Genomic DNA, 16,949 nt, shown 5'->3' on the forward strand with positions numbered 1-16,949 from the left:
CCGCCACTCCCGGAGAAGGGGCGGTGACTTGGGGCCTCTACGGGCCGCAAGGTAGGACAAACCACTCCGGACGCGTTCGCACTGGAGGACGGCGGCCCCGCCTACTCCCAGCGCTCCGGCCCGAGCGCGCTCACCTGTGGGTGGCGCCAGACACAGGTAGCGACTGCCAGGGCTGATAGACCTCCGTGTCCCCGGCGCTGCGGAGCCGCGCGCGGTCTGGACGCCGGGTGCGCTTGCGCTCCTCACCCACACTGGCGAGCCTGTCAGTCTTACTGTCATCTTTAGGTAACCAGATCCGATTGATAGTTAGCCTGAATCTGCAATGCGCGCAAGGAAACCCTGATGTCTACCGGGATGTGCACTTCAGTGTCCTCTTTTTGTAAAGGGGAATGATGATAATTGCCTCTTCAGATGTCCTGAGGATTAAGTGGGGTACTCGTGAAAGGTGCCTGGTATAGAGGCAGACCTGTGGGTAAATGGTAATTGTTAATTATCCTTACATCAGTACATACAGATTCCCAGGTTGGAAAAGAGACATCTATTCCAAAAAGGACAGGCCAACAGGTAATAAGACAAATAAGACCCATAAAAGTATCCTTAGTATACATTGTACACATTTTGCTTCATTTAAAACTTCCAGATGTGAAAAACTTGTCCCCATCTCCCTTTCCCAGCTCTACGATTTCTATAATTGCTTTTATGTTTATGGTTAGTGGCTGTCAACCCTCCTAGAATGTGAGATCTTCAAGGGCAGGGTTCTTTGTTTTGTTCCGTGATGTATCCCAAGGGTCTCTAGACCTGCAGGTTAGCCCTAGTAGGTAATAAATATTTGATGAATCGAATGAATGTGAGCTGTTTTGTCTGGTGATTGGATAAGTTAGTTGAGATACAGTGTATGGGAGAGGGGAAAAAAAGCCTATCTGCCTACCCATAGCATACCCTAGAATGAAAAATCCAGGAAAATGGCATGAAAAATGGAAACGACTTCAGAGATGCGGTCAGTATGGTGTCTTGTTTATGATCATATTTTAATTGATCATATAAAATACAGTTTCACATATTTTGATCCCAAATCCTCAAAAACAAAAACAATTATTAAGCTACTCAGAATGTACATGTACTTTGTCCTGGATGTCCTGAGGTGTCTGTATAGTTATTGCCTGCAAAACTTGGCAAATATGAACAATATCTTTATACCCACCACTATTATCCATAACTATTGCTGGTATTTCTCCCAGTCTGGAATATCCCCACTGCCCTCCCCCAGTTCAAATCTTTTCTGGCCTTTAAAGTTCTCTATATGTCACCCACTACTTGGTCAGCTAAACAGAACTGGTCCTACCTTCAATTTGCATGTTTTACAGTTTTGGGGGGAAGCAGACACAATGCATATAGATTAATAGTGATATGTGATATGTGTATTGTCTATGGGAAAAAAAGAGGCATACTTTGGGAAGACTGAATGAAGAGAAGATACCAGGGCAGAGTGAGTTTCATATGAAAAGGGGTTAATCTGGCCAGGGATGGTGGCTCACATCTGTAATCCTAGCATTCTGGGAAGCAGAGGCAGAAGGATCCCTTGAGCCCAGGGGTTTGAGGTTGCTGGGAGCCAAGCTGACGCCACAGCACTCTAGTCTGGGCAACAGAGCAAGACTCTGTCTCAAAAAAAAAAAGAAAAGAAAAGAAAGAAAGAAAAATTCTATTCCCTAGTCTCTGGTGCCATCTGGTGGCAATTTCCCATTGGTGAAACCTCTTACAGGTGATTTCCGAGAAGTCATTCATTCTACAGATAATTTCTGTACATCACTCTGTATGAGACATTATTTCATCATTCTTGATTACTAAATACATTTTGTAAAATTTTGAAGGAATCCTGTTACTTCTAAATTATTTCAGTTTCCTTAGACAGCTCACAGGGCAAGTAAGTAAGTACCAAAGACATCCAGCCTACATTTTTCTTAACAGACTCTTCCATTGATGGGGTCTTTTTCATTAACAGACGTTTGCTTCCACGGGCAGAAAAGCATATAAAACTTGTCTTTTTTCTATTATTTCTCATCATCTTCCTTATTAAAAGAAAAAAAGTTAAATGAGTCGTAGAAATACCGTTGACCATTGAGCAATGCAGGAGTTAGGAGTACTGACCCACCATGCAGTTGAAAATTCATGTATAACTTTTGACTTCCCCAAAACTTAATAGCCTACTGTTTACCAGAAGTCTTGCCAATAACAGTCAACTAACACATATTTTTTATGTTATTAATATGTGTATTAAATTCTGTCTTCTTATAATAAAGCTAGAGTAAAGAAAATCATAAGGAAGAGAAAATATATTTACTATTCATTAAGTGGAAGAGGATCATCATAAAGGTCTTCATCATCGTCATCTTCACGTTGAATAGGCAGAGGAGGAGGAGGAAGAGGAGGTATTGGTCTTGCTTTCTCAGTGGTGGCAGAGGCAGAAGAAAATCTGCATATAAGTGGGCCCACACAGTTCAAATTCATGTTGTTCAAGGGTCAACTATAGTTATTTGCACCTCCAAAGCATCGGACACTACTGATGCCTCACTCATATCCCTTGTCACTTAACATTCCTGAGTGTTCAGGCCCAAATTCCAATAACTAGCATCTCTTTGCCTCAGAGCTCCCTTGTTTGTCGGGATGAAAGTGCCAGGGAAACAATGCACTCCTCAAGACTTAGAGCAACTCTCAACTAGTGACAGATGGGATTTGGCATAAAAATACAGTTATGGGTTGAATTCTTTCCCCCACCCCTAAATTTTCATGTTGAAGTCCAAATCCCCAGTACCTCAGAATGTGATCTTATGTGAAGATAGGGCGTTTATGAAGTAATCAAGTTAAAGACCATAAGGTAGGTCCTAATCCAATAGGACTGTTGTCTTTATAAAAGGGAAATTTTGACCCGGAGACATGCATAGAGGGAAGACCACGTGAAGGGACAGAGAAGAAACAGCCATCAGCAATGCAAGGAGAGAGGCCGGGAACAGACCCTTCCCTCACAGCCCTCAGAAGGAACCAGCTCTGCCAACTTCCAGCCTCCAGAACTGTGAGACAACACATTTCTGTTGTTTAAGCCACCCAGTTGTGATATCTTGTTACAGCAGCTCTAGCAAACTAATAACATCCAGTGCCCTCAGCCCTCAGGTGGATTAACTCTGAGGTATATGTTCTGTGCTATTTCCCAGAGTCCTCTGGGGAAATTGAGTTCCAGTTTCCCACAGTGGCAACTTGCTTAATAACAGATACTTTACTCACTGCCTTCTCTTCCTTTTCTCACTTCCTGTTCCACACTGGTGTTTTCTGGGTTTACCTCCTAAATCAACTACTTGATCTCACATCTTTGTCTCAGGTCCTCCTCTGAGGGGCCTCGAACCAAGACAGTTGGTATGAGAAATGATACTCTGATGGTCAGGTAGATTGTCAGGATGGAATTCTGGAATTAATGCCTCCCCAGCTAGCTGACAAGAGCCTCACTAGAAAAGGAATGCATGAAATCTGTGAATTGGGGTTGAATTTAGGGTGAAGAGCTTGTGCAAAATCACTAGCATTTGAAAGATGTGTGGGCAAAAGTAGTTCTAAGAACTGTAGAGTAGTTGCTTGATATCAACTTGTTGTTTGTGCACCAAAGAAAATCACAAGCTCAGATCACATAGGGCAGCGGTCCCCAACCTTTTTGGCACCAGGAACAGTTTCCATGGAAGACAATTTTCCATGGACCAGGGTAGGGGGTAGCGGGGATGGATTTGGGATGATTTAAATGGATTACATTTATTGTGCACTTTATTTTTATTCTATTACATGTAATATATAATGAAATAACTATACAACTCACCATAGGTTGGGGACCCCTGACATAGGGAATATTGGGAAAGCCAGAAAGCTCCTAAGGCAGCATTTAAAAGATGCATTTTATAAAGTTATAAAGATAACGTGAATATGTAAAGAAAGGATGTTACTTCTAAATTACTTTAGCTTTCTTCAGATCCCCTGAATCACAGGTTGGGAAAGCACATCAGCAATCCATCACACAGTGTAAATGGTACATTCTGGATCAGGCCTGAGCAAATCCAGAAAGCACAAATATGTTACCCAAACAGGTAATGCAGACACACCAATCACCTTCCTCTGTTGCACCTATGTCTCTCCCTTGCCTCACACCTGTGGCCTCATAGAAGGTGTCCTACAACCCAGTTGATGGAGAAGAAGAAAAACTCAGGCCCGATTCAAGAACAGGTCAGCTGGGTATGTTAACTGTTAGTCTGCACGTGGACTGGTGCCACATGACAGCCCCACTTGGGAGTCGCTGCAAAAAACAGTGGGGAAGAGGAGTACTCCCATGAGCCATGCATCAGGCAATCCAGCTGGTCACCATTGTTCTGAAAGGAGACATAGCTCAAGGTAAATAGGTACATAGACTCCTGGCAATGGCACACATCTTGACTGGTTGGTCAGGGAGAAAAATTAGAAGACTGAAGACAAAGAGGTCTAGGGGAGAAGAATGTAGGTGGACCTCTGGGAATGAGCAACAAAATGTACAAATCTCTGTGTCCACAAGAGAGTATCCATCACAGACGAAGTGCAGCACAACCATATGGTGAGGATGACTCATCCCAGTGGAGTTAGCTAGTCCCTGTCCTTGGCTGCCCAGTGGCTCCTCAGTGGGCCCATGAGCAGAGTAGCCATGGTGCCAGACTAAAGCTAAGAAGGAAGTCCCTACTCACCAACCCTGATCTAGTAACTACCACTGAACATCTGACCAATCAGCCCTGAGGCCAAGGCTGAAACCTAAATACGTTACCAGCCTTCCCAGAGACCAGCCAGCCACTTGGTCATCAAACCCATCATTCCACCCTACAGTAAGCAACTTTTCTCTCTACTGGGACTGATTCCAACCCTGAATTTCTCCCTTTTCTGCCAGCAGCGCCTCGGCCAAAACCACTATCCAAGGGCTTATAGAGAGTCTGTTGCTATTATTATGGAATCCCACATAACATTATCTTAGACCAGTGTTTCTCAAATTTTTTTCATTATCATTCCCCTAAGGAGCCTCTTTAGACATTTGTTTTCTAATTGCCACCACCATGAAATCTTAATACCACAGATATACCGTATCTCTGTTTATGCACTGTATGTATACTGGTGCTTTATACATAAAAAGAGTAAGGTTTGTTTTGACCATTAAAAGCCAATTTTTACCCCATTGGAGCAATACTGCCCATGTGGAGAATGTGTGCTTTGCACCAAGAGATTCATGTTACAGTGAAGGTGGCACAACAATGGAAGTGTCCAGGGGCTCCCCTTTGCCTACTACACACCATGTCACCTGGAAGCTGCTGTCCTGGCCTCTCAGAGGACCAGCAGCCGGAGGATGATACTTTGCAGGGCTGGGGTGCTGGCCTTGAAGATGAGGTATTGGTGTTTCTATGGCCACAATATGGTACTGAACGTTATTACTCCAATAGGTAGAAAACAGGTCTGGGAACCAAGAGGTGAGAGTGGCCTCCGTCACCAAATCTCCCACTGACCCAAAGAGGAATTTGTGCTTCTGATCCCTTTGACTTCGGGCTCTGTTGGACTAGAGCTCCTGGCTCTAGGAGGTTGGCAGGGGATACATATCCCAGGGGACATAGAAAGGGTTCCAATAAAACTATGGCCAATGCCTGGTCATTTGGGTTTCTTCATGCCAATAGATCAGAAAGTAAAGAAAAGTGTAACAATCCCGGCAGGAATTAGTGATTATTATAAGGAAAAAGGGGCAAGGATGGATATATCTGGAACTCAGGAGGTTCACTAGCATGACTCTTTGTGTTCCCGTGCCTGGTGATAAACATAAATTGGCTCCCCGTTAAAAAGGCCAGGGTTAAATAAATTAAAAATAACATAAATTGGCAATTTCAGCCAACAGGGCCTACCAAAAGCCTGATAACCAGGGCTATGACCCCTCAGGGCTGAAGGTCCAGGTTACCTAACATCAAGCAACCTAGACAAGAACTAGCCAAGTCTAAGGGGATGCTAGAATGTGTGTGTGTTAGTTTGCTAGAACTGCCATAAAAATAAATACCACAGACTGGGTGGCTTAAACAACTGAAATTTATTTTTTCACAGTTCTGGAGGCTGGAGGTCCAAGAGCAAGGAGATCAAGTTGCAGGCTGGGTTTCCTCCAAGGCCTCGTTCTCAGCTTGCAGATGGCAGACGGTGTCCTCCTGCTGCATCTTCTCATGATCATCCCTCTGTGCACGTGCACCCCTGGTGTCTTCCTCTTCTTAAAAGGACACCAGCCATATGGGATTAAGGCCCCACCCTAAAGGCCTTACTTCAGTTTAACCTCCTCTTTAAAGACCCTGTCTCCAAACACAGTCACATTTGGCAGTATCCAGAGGTGAGACTTCAATGTATGAATTGGAGGGGGGAGGGGACAAAATTTGCCCATAACAGAGTGGCAGAGGAAGGAGATGATAAATATCAGTTATGGCTTTAGGACCATCTGTAGCGACAGGGATTACAACTTGTCCTGCTAACTTCCTGTTTCATTTATGTGTGTTTGTTTGGGGAAGTTGGGACTTGAAGTAGTGATAGGAGGGAGTAAAATTAACGTGGGACACAGATGGATATGGGCTATGCGGGGGTCAGATGCTGTCAGTGCTCCATCCACATGCCCTCAGTCCCTCCCATTTCATCAAACACCAGCTTGACTTCCAACTGCCAGGATCTGTGTCCCTACCCAAGGACTCTCAGACTACTAGAACTCACTCTGTCAACGTTCAAGGCAGCCCAGAAGTCCTGGGAAATGAATGCCTCCTAGGAGCAGCCCTGGACCACTGGCTGACAGGAGCTAGCGAATAAATACCCATCTCCAAAGCGTGGGTTCTGCATTGTTTCCCAGGAGCCCCCAAGAGGAATGCACTCCAGCTGCCCACCGTGTAGCTTGCCGGATGATGCACACTTTTTTTTCCTTCCTTCCTTCTTTCCTCTGTTGCACTTCCATACTGGTGTATCTGGGATTGCCCCCCAGACAAAGTACTTATATCAGGGTCTGCTTCTGGTGGAACACAAATTAATAAACCAACAGTCTACAGAGTAGCTCACATTTACTGAAGTTAACACATATGTAGCTAGTTTCACTCCTTCACACTCCTTATTTCTCTTTCAAGTGGTGGTTTCTTTAGCTATGTTTTCTTATAAGCCACTAAATCTTTCATATTTACTATTATGTGTCAGTTGCTGGGGATACCACAGAGAAAAGGATAGACAAGGGCTCTGCTCTTTTGGAGGGAGGGTAGTCTAGAAGGAAGACAGACCTTGAACAATTAATTTCAAGAGTGAATCATGTGATAATAAGGACAATGGGTATGAGTTGGGAGGATACAGTAGTGAGATCCAACCTAGTCTGGAGGGAGGGATGGAGCCTCCCAGAGCAGGGGACATTGCAGTTGACATCTGTGGCATGGCACCACCTCCATGTGGCCTCCCTCACCAGCAGTTTGCCTTTCTGCAGTCTAACAATCACAAATGGGACAAGGGGTCAAATAAAGCTTGGAAGAGACATAGGATCAACACAAAAATGCAAAATAAATCCCAAATCACCAAGAACCTTTATTTTACTTCATATCAAACTGGAAGAGCAATAAAATAAAAATATTATTTTCCATTAATTAAACACTTTTACATCAATTACACTGACAGATAGAAAAGTGAAATCCCTGAGGAATTGCCAACAATAAATAATATACTTAAAAATAGAATGTTCTGAGTGTGAAGGAAAATTTCCTGAGCCTGTCCAGTTTGGGGAAGTTTGACCCTTTGCAAACTTCAGTTTCTCAAAAGGATATCCAACTGATGCAAATTTCCTGCCATAAGAAGCTGCTGCATTCAGTAGCACCTTACATTAAAGGCGAGGAAATAATCAATCTTCTTTCAATCAATTTGTCTGCAGTTCTGGGAAAGCTATTGGACAGAGCAGGAGGAAGAAAATATTTGCTCTTTGGGGTGACAGAATTTTCCAACATACCGAATAAGATTTTAACTTGACCTTAACTAAAATGTACCATTTTCTCACAGTGTACAAATGTTGTGCAAAAGGTACATACTCTCCCTGCTTTTTGTGCATGACAAAGAAAGACCAAAATATTTGTGTAAGGGTAAGATGAACACTTTAAAAATTCCAGGGTCTATTAAGGCAAAGGTTCTCTGTTGAAGACCCAGGATTGAAGATTGGCTTTGTAACTCTAGAATTCTCTTGAGGAAGAGAATCAAAATACCATATTTCATTGATTCTGGGAAGTACTTTTTTTTCACACTTTAGCATCTCAAATTCAAATGCGCTTGGCCATCAATGGCCTGTCACAAGTTCATTGGCAACTCTCCTACCCCACCTTCTCAGTGCAACATAAACTAATGGCATGTTTTATGATCAATGGCTTCTTAAATTAGATTAAATATGGTGCTCTGTAGTTTAGTGCACAAAGTGACCCACATAAAAATAAATCTGACATTCAAATCCTGGTAATTTTCCCAATAGAAAAGTGCTGGCAAAAATATTTGGCATCTTAAATTTCAGCATGGGCTCGGGAAGGGTTAGAATACTGATGTGGGATGAGCTCTGGTTCTGTCCTTAATTAGCTGGGAGGACAGTAAGGAAACTGATTTCACACTTCTAGGCTTTGTTTCCTCATCTGTAAAATGGGAAAGTACAATCATATGGCTTCTAAGTCTTCCAGCCAAAAAGGAAGGTAATTTTAAATCTTGCACCATCGAGAGTGTGTGTCACTGTGGAAATTCCATAGCCATGCTACTCAGAGCCAAAGGAGCTTCCTCTGTAGTTGGTGGCTCAGACTCCTCTGTAGCCACCTCTGCTCCATCAAGAGTCAACACTCCAAATCCAGAAACTTGCCTGCTTCCCAAGTAGAAAACACAATTCATTCACAACTTTAGTGACTGACGGGGAAGGAATAATTCTTCAATCTGGGGCAATTTGTAAACTTTGTCAAAAAACTGCAGAACTCTACTAGCTTAAGTTGTACTAAATGTCTACCATAAATTTAAAGTATCAAAAAATTACAGCAAGGGTTCACTTCAAAGTCTTCATAGTTGATATAATTTGGGTATAGGTTCTGCTGCTCTGGGTGCCTCTTTCCATGACATAGAAGCATTAGCCGGAAAAAGCTTTGCTTTCTGAAAGAAAATAACAAAGAAATTTTATTTTAATAAACCAGACATGTCAGCACCTGCTCCTATATTGAGAGTATAGTCAGTAAGTGTGCTGGCCAAGGAAAACAAACAGTGCAGAAGGGGCACTCCAAACAATGAAAATAGAATGTGATGATAACAGCATTGCTTTATGGTAAATAATGCATGTTTTTATATTTTTTGATACAGATATTTTTAAATTCAAAAATTATAATCTATCTTTACCTAAACATGTTAGAATTAAAAACAAAAATAGCAGCTAAAATCAACAACTGCAAAACAAATTGCAAATTCCTAAATCTTCTTGTTTAAATTTCAATTCCAAAGGTTCACTGAAACTATTTTAAATGTTATGATAACTTGCTTAACTAAGTTATTAACTAACCTAGGCTCCCTTCTTTAAAATTCTCTGATATTCAGTCAATTATTTATTTATTTATTTATTTAGAGACACAGTCTCACTCTGTTACCCTGGATAGAGTGCTGTGGCGTCAACCTAGCTCACAGCAACCTCAAACTCCTGGACTCAAGCAATCCTCCTGCCTCAGCCTCCCGAGTAGTTGAAACTGCAGGCATGCACCACCACGCCCGGCCAATTTTTTCTATTTTTAGTAGGAACAGAGTCTTGCTCTTGCTCAGGCTGGTCTCAAATTCCTGACCTCGAGCGATCCTCCTGCCTTGGCCTCCCAGAGTGCTAGGATTACAGGCGTGAGCCACTGTGCCCAGCCAATATTCAGTCAATTATATGTGAATATGTTGAACCCCTACTCATTGTGAAGGCACAGACACCAATGAACCCCAATGAAATGATATAACTCAAGCAAATGGGTTGGCCCTGGCATCTTGCATTTGAACATCAAACTCTTAGACTCTAAGGAACTACAGCTGTTGGGTCAAATGCTCTATTAAACCACTAGAATATATGCTTTACCCAAACAAGTAAAGACAGAAAATAAAGATGTAAAAAAATAAAAGGAAGCACTTAGTGTTGCCAACGCTCTGCCCCATAGTCATCATCTACATGGTGCTCCAGAGAGCAGGTTCCACCTCTGAATCCCAAGTCATTGATTTACCATGTTCCTGCTGTGCCTCAAGTTAGGGCTTTGCCCCTTTCCATGAGAAACAGGGAGCCTTATGAAATGAAGAAGAAATGATGACTAGTTATAAAGACTACAGTTTATTAGTAAGTAAGAAAGTTAAATATAGTTAGACAATAGGATATTTTATGTTTTCAATTTCCCTATCTTTTATAGTAAAATTGCTTAAATATGAAATATATTTCTTAAGCAATTTAAGGACTCATGTTTAAATATAATAAATACTAGCTGATTAATTCTATCAAATTAAGACAATTTGCTTCTGTCCCATATAGCTAATTGGCTATAAGTCACAAAGTAGGTGTTTTAAGAGGACTGAAGACAAGTAACATTTGATGTGCTCACTTATAGGTGGTATAGAACATTGTAGGAAATTACCAAGGAACAATGTTAAAACCTGTTTTGTTTCATAAATGACACTACATACAACCAACACCAAGCCAGGAACAGCGGGAGAGAGGCTGTCCCAGTTCTCTCATGACTTCCTGCAACCTACCCACCCACTTCCTGTCACTCCCAGGAACATAATAAAATCAGGATTATGCAAGTGGATCAACGCTCTAGAACAGTTTTTAGTCAGTGAAGTGATAAATTTACATTGCAGACAAATTAGAAACCAAGGCAAACAAAAAGCAAACATATTACCTGTTTAGGAATATATCCCTTCAAACTTTTTCTGTGCTCATGTATGCCTATATAATTATACCCCAAGATATGCCCTTTTAGGGTAAAGGAATTATACTTTATGAGGAGTTTCATTTGGTATTGCTATTTTGGCTGCTGAGGCATTCCTTCATATCTGAGAAATCTGATGTTGACCTGGAGCAAGTCGCAAGTGCCTGAGTGCCACAGAATAGCCGCCATGCAGCCATCTTTGCAGGAGTGGTTGGCTTAGTAGCGTTCAGTTCTCATCTAATAATAATCCTCGTGGTTTGCTAGTTCAGAGCATTAATAATCTGGTGCAGGGTGACCCCTGTGATGCCCGTGTGTAAATGGTGAGTGTGATACCATTTGCACTGTTTCCACTAACTTCTTTTTACTTGATTTTTCCCCTTTTAGCGGGTGGGGGAGTACACCAAAAGCTAAATTACTTACTGAGGCTCATGTGTGTTTGTTTGTGAGCACTGCCTTAAGGCTAAGTGTGTAATGGCTAAGCAAGAGCTTAACAAGGGCAGATAAAGAGTTATGGAATAATCAATGAAGGGAAAATATCCTCATTCAAATAGGTATGGAGTGGTCTCCAGTCTGCTTCCAGTCATAGGATTCAGAGAGGCGTCCCGAAGGGACACCACTCTGGCCAGTGTGCCCGCCTAGGCAGGCCTTGCTTGTTTGTAATGGTGTTATACAGAAGCTTGAAAACCTTCAAAAACATAATCACCAGTCTAAATGCAACTGGATCATATGCAAAGTAAAGTTCCTCACCCTTGATGTTACTGATAGAGCAAACTGTAGTCACCAATCGTAGAATAATCAGGGTCCTCTGCAAAAATGGAACACAGGACAGCATTAAGATAATATTTTTTCATGATAAGATCTTAACCCTTTTCAAGCTAAGGCATTCCCCTCAGAGCTTCTGGTAACTGCCCTTTTGTAAGGAGTAAATATATCTGGCAACAAAGCCTATAAATGGTAGTCATGACTATAAACTAGAGAACATTCTGGAAATCGCTATTCTGACTCCTTTGCCCTCTTTCATCCATGCCCAGATAGCAGCACCCACAGTAAAATCATCTTCAAAAATGGACAAGTTACCAAGTGGTAATCATAAAACAACAAGAAATAAAATAACTTAAATCCTCATACTGTTTAAAGATATAATTTCAGCCACATTTTTTTCAGCCACTAAATTTTTACTAAGCTAAGTGTAGCATAAGTTGTCCTCTTCTCTCATGTCCTTGAACATAGATAGGTTTTTTTTTACTCAAATAATAAATATTTGTTGAACACCTACTATGTGCCCAGAACTGTGTCAAGTCCTGTGAGTGATACAGGAGAAGGAGAAGACAAAACACCTGCCTTCACTTATCACCACCCGGGGCCCACAACTAACAAAAAATGCTAAGATGTGTAGTTCTCCTGGAGGTATCACAGGAGATCAGAGAAAAAAGAGACCAGTGTGATTAGCGAAAGATCTCATTACGGGCAGTGTACAAGATACATATTAAGTTTCATGTTTTTAGACATCTATGCCTTCTACAAATTACATTTCTGGGTAATCCAAAGGGAATTATATCTCAGTTCTGCTGTTCTCATGGCGCAAGTTGAAATAATCTCTTAGGTAAGATTACCTTATAGTAAGTTTCTTTTGGTACTTCAGTAAGTAAATTCTCATAGATAAGCTATAAAATAGTCCACTAATTACCATATTCCACTATGTGGCAAATAGTATCATAGTAAGATTCCAGTATAGCCTCACTCTTGGGAATTTAATTCTAATTCATCCTTTCATTCCCTTTATTTCAAAATTCTAGTTATTCAATTTGAAAGAAACCCTAACATAAGAATTTTAAAAGGCATTTCTTGGTGACATACCTGGTAAACTTTTAGGAATTGGGAGAGGTCCTCTCCTGTAAGAAATGAGAACCAAAGTCTTTTAAATAAGTTTTTGTTATTTTTATAATTTTCTACATCACACGACAAGCATATCGCACTCTAATCAGATCTGGTTTCTGCGCTGGAAGGTCAAGAGAGCTCAGCTGAAGCAAATGATGTGCAGCACTGACCTCCTGAAATCTGAGTTGCAGATGTTATATTTTGCCAAGGGTGATTAGGAGCACAGAGCCTGCCCCACAACCCGGACTGGCAAGATTAAAGTCTCAGCTGTACGGGAAAGATTTCTTGAGCCCTTCGCACATCAATGTCTTCGTATGCAAAATGGGAAGAACAGCTCCTACCTCATTGTGAAGATTAAGTCAGTTAATTCACATTAACTGTTTTTTTTTAATATGGAACACTTCACGAATCCGTGCATCATCCGTGCACAGGGGCCATGCTAATTTCTGTATCATTCCAATTTTAGTATATGTGCTGCTGAAGCGAGCACTCGTATTAACTGTTTTGAACAGTGCTTGGCATTCTTAAATACTGATGAGGATCATGTAATCATTCCCAAACACTCCCCATCTTTCCTACAACTGGACTGAAAATTTAAAAGCTTAGACTGCAAGCTGACACTATGTGAAACAGAAGTTTCTCTTCCCTTGGAATCCTTTATATGAGGGGTGGCAAACTCGCACCACAAAGGACCAAATAGTAAATGATTTAGGCTTTGCTGACTACATACTGTCTCTGTTGCAATTCTACTCAACTCTACTGGGAAATCAGCCATACACAAAACCTAAACGACCTAAGTTGCTTGTGTCCCAATACAACTTTATAATAGGAATGCTGAAATTTGAATTTCATACAATTTTCACATTTTGCAAAATAGTAACCTTCTGATTCTTTTCCAGCCATTTAAAATGTAAAGACTATTCTTAACTCACAGGCCCTACAAAAATAGGCATATCAGATTTAACTCACAGGGGGCCATAGTTTGCTGACTCCTGCTTTCTGTAGGCTATAAGGAAGGTATAGCATTCATAAGTGAGTAATAATGATCACACTCGAGCATGACAGAGTCCTCCTCGAACTATGACTAGTAAAATCCATTTAACATTTGTCCTAAAAATGCTATTTCTAAAAAACTAGCAACCTCGCTAAGCAAATGCAGTGGTAGATATGTTCTAATGTCTCAGAACACCAATGTTAACGTTTGTTAAAAGTATTTTTTTTTTACTTGAAAGACAGCTGGTTATTACCTTGCCAAGTTAGGCCCTGAAGCCTTTCCTGGTGGGACTGCATTCCTCTGGGGGCAGTAGAAATTCTCATACATGATGGGTGCTAGGAGAGGCATCAAGAAACAAAACATTAAGTGGCAGGTGTCTTCCATCTTGTTAGCGATATCTAACAAGACTAACAGAATTGCCTACATGACCCTCCCGACCCCTTGCCCCATTCACCTGGTGGAGTCTGTCCAGTTTTGCGTTGATTCACAAAGTATTCAATGTCCTTCTCAATGCTGCACATTTCTAAACTCTTACGGACTTTTTCATACACCTAACAAAAAGAAAGTAAGTCGATAGGCAGAGGTATGTTGATGAGAATTGGTTTTTTTCTTTTCTTTTCTTTTCTTTTCTTTTAGACAGGGGTCTTACTATATTGCCCAGGCTGGATTCAAACTCCTGGGCTCAAGTGATCCTCCCACCTCAGCCTCCCGAAGTAGCTGGGACTATAGGTGCCTGCCACCACACCCAGCTGTTGATGATAATTGTGACACAGCTCATCAAAACAGGGGGTTTGAAAAATGGCTCTTTTCCAGATTTTGTTGTTTTGAAAAGACAAAAAATTATTCCCAAGTCCCAGATTCACTTTAGGGCTCTTCTCTGACGCATATCGGCTAGTAAATTTTTTTTAATGACAGGAAATAAATCTTTGTGGCAGGACAAAAACCTTGGCTGAAAAAATTTTAAATACTGATGGGACCAAAATATAGATACCAAATCCCATGACACAAGACCAATGCCACACACATATGAAAGACAATCACTTGAAAGAGTTCTTCCATTCAATTTTATTGGTTTTCTGGGTGTCTGCTTGTTCTTCTAAGGTGAATGTCCCATCTAAGTGAGGAGTGAGGGTGGCTATTTCTTAGCAAAGACAATTATGATAACTTGATTTAGTGCCTCTGAGACCTGGGGATCCCATTAATATTGCTGTGCACAAATTAAACCTAGATAATGGCCTTGGGAATGCTGTTCAAGTAAATCCTGAGCTCTGGATTAGCCTGGGCATGGCTCAGTCTGCTAGTACTTGGTGCTGTCTGGAGTGACCCCATTCCAGATTGGAGCAATCTCTGGGGCTCACATTCATGCTGTGACATCTCTATCTTCCATACATTAAACTGTGTTTGGGTCCCCATCTCTGTCCTCCTGCCTTAACTCTAAATGTCTTTTGTTTGTTTGTTTGTTTGTTTGTTTTTAAGACTAGTCAAGTGCAGTAGTGACAAGGGAGGAAAAAGTAGAACAATGAGTCCAATCTGTAACAGACTGTGAGCCATCAAGTGAGATAACTCATTGCCTTGGGACCAGCCTAACTCTGAATTTCTTAATGTGAAAATCATGGTGGTAAAATGGACCAGGAGTTAGGCAGGTTACATCTTTATCTGAGTCCTTCTAATAACTCACTGTGTGGCTTTGGGCAAGTCACTTTACCTCTCTGGGCCTCAAATGAGGTGGTGGTGGTAAACTAATAAAGGTCTGCAGTTCCTTCCACTCTAATGAATCCAATATGCAAAGCGACAATCCTCCATGCATGCCTCTGACTTACCTCATCACTTGTGACACATTGTTGTGACAGCTGATTCACATGTAACCACAATGCATTCCGGAAGAAGTTTATTCGTTCACATTCTTGAGCCTCAAATACCTACAGAAAAATAACTGCATGTATATACATATGCAGCGAAAGGGGCTCCTCATTTAGACTGGCTGTGACTTGCAAAACAATGCCAACCCTCAATTATCTGTAAGCTTATTGCCCAATTTAGGGTACTTCCCCCACCACTGAGGAAGCTCATGAACTCATATGACAGACAAAGAATGAAAATTGAGCCTAATATCATATTAACACAAACAGGATTGGCTATGGTTCTGAAGGCAAGAAGTAATGATGATTTTAGACACCAATGTTCTAACTTGAGTTCCAGCTGACATTTTCAACTGTCTAATAAACACCTCCACCTGGCAGCTTGCCAGAGCCCCAGATTCAAAACATTGCCCCTTCTACCCTGGGATGAATGAATTTGACTGGCAAGATGGTCAAAATTGCTGACACTGGTTAATGAGTATGTGGATGCCCTTGGATTTGCCTTCTATCTCTGTGTGTTTAAATTTTTTTCTTAATAGAAAAGTTAAAATAAAAGTCACTGCCTGAAATATAGTTTTTTGGGTATAAACAAGTATTACCTTTTGAAAAATCAAACTATTCTACAAAGTAGATTCTATGCTATTCAATAGCAGATGTTATATATCAATGTATTTTTAAAATACTGAATATCATAGCTATTCCATTTGAAACTTTTTATAATATAAAACTTCAAATATATATAAGAGTAGAGAGGTACAGAAAGTATGATGAATCCCTGTGTACCATTCACCAGCTTAAACATTTATCAACTCACAACCGATTCTGTTTTACCTATATCCCTACCAACTATCCTACTCCCTGGAGTATTTTGAAGCAAATGCATTATTTCATTTCTAAATGTTTTAATATCTATATAGAGATCTATATATATAATAATGCAATAATTGCATTATTTGGTAATAATATTACATTATTTTAAGAGAATATTTCACGAAGGCTCATAGAGAGCAATATAATGAATACCCACATACCAACCATCTAGCTTTGTCAAAAACTTTGGCCATATTTGCTTCAGATTCTGTTAAAGCCCCTGTGTGACTTCCCAAATCTCTGTCACCTTCCTCCTTCCCAAGAAATAGCTATTATTCTAAATTGTATCATTCTCAGGTAGGTTTTTACACTATATATGTATCCATAAAATGTATATTGCTTTGCATGTTTCTAAACCTTAAAAAAATG

The 16,949-nt window shown here is 40.9% G+C and overlaps 1 protein-coding gene and 1 non-coding gene across 2 annotated transcripts in view; both read right to left on the reverse strand.

The window, feature by feature from the left end:
• Window positions 1–7,596: 7,596 nt before the first annotated feature.
• Window positions 7,597–16,949, reverse strand: part of PSTPIP2 (proline-serine-threonine phosphatase interacting protein 2) — a 70,097-nt gene continuing 60,744 nt past the window's right edge. Inside the window, exons 10-15 of the mRNA XM_045527923.1 lie at window positions 15,672–15,770; window positions 14,306–14,402; window positions 14,105–14,186; window positions 12,837–12,871; window positions 11,727–11,784; window positions 7,597–9,192 (exon numbers count right to left, since the gene is read on the reverse strand). Of these exons, the coding sequence (XP_045383879.1) occupies window positions 11,735–11,784; window positions 12,837–12,871; window positions 14,105–14,186; window positions 14,306–14,402; window positions 15,672–15,770 (363 nt within the window). The 3' untranslated portion in view covers window positions 7,597–9,192; window positions 11,727–11,734. The remainder of the gene's footprint in view (window positions 9,193–11,726; window positions 11,785–12,836; window positions 12,872–14,104; window positions 14,187–14,305; window positions 14,403–15,671; window positions 15,771–16,949) is intronic.
• Window positions 13,244–13,347, reverse strand: LOC123621963. Its single transcript, XR_006729343.1, has one exon. It is a non-coding gene; the product is annotated as a U6 spliceosomal RNA (small nuclear RNA).

Source organism: Lemur catta, chromosome 16 (genome assembly GCF_020740605.2).
Source record: "Lemur catta isolate mLemCat1 chromosome 16, mLemCat1.pri, whole genome shotgun sequence".
NCBI lineage: Eukaryota > Metazoa > Chordata > Mammalia > Primates > Lemuridae > Lemur > Lemur catta.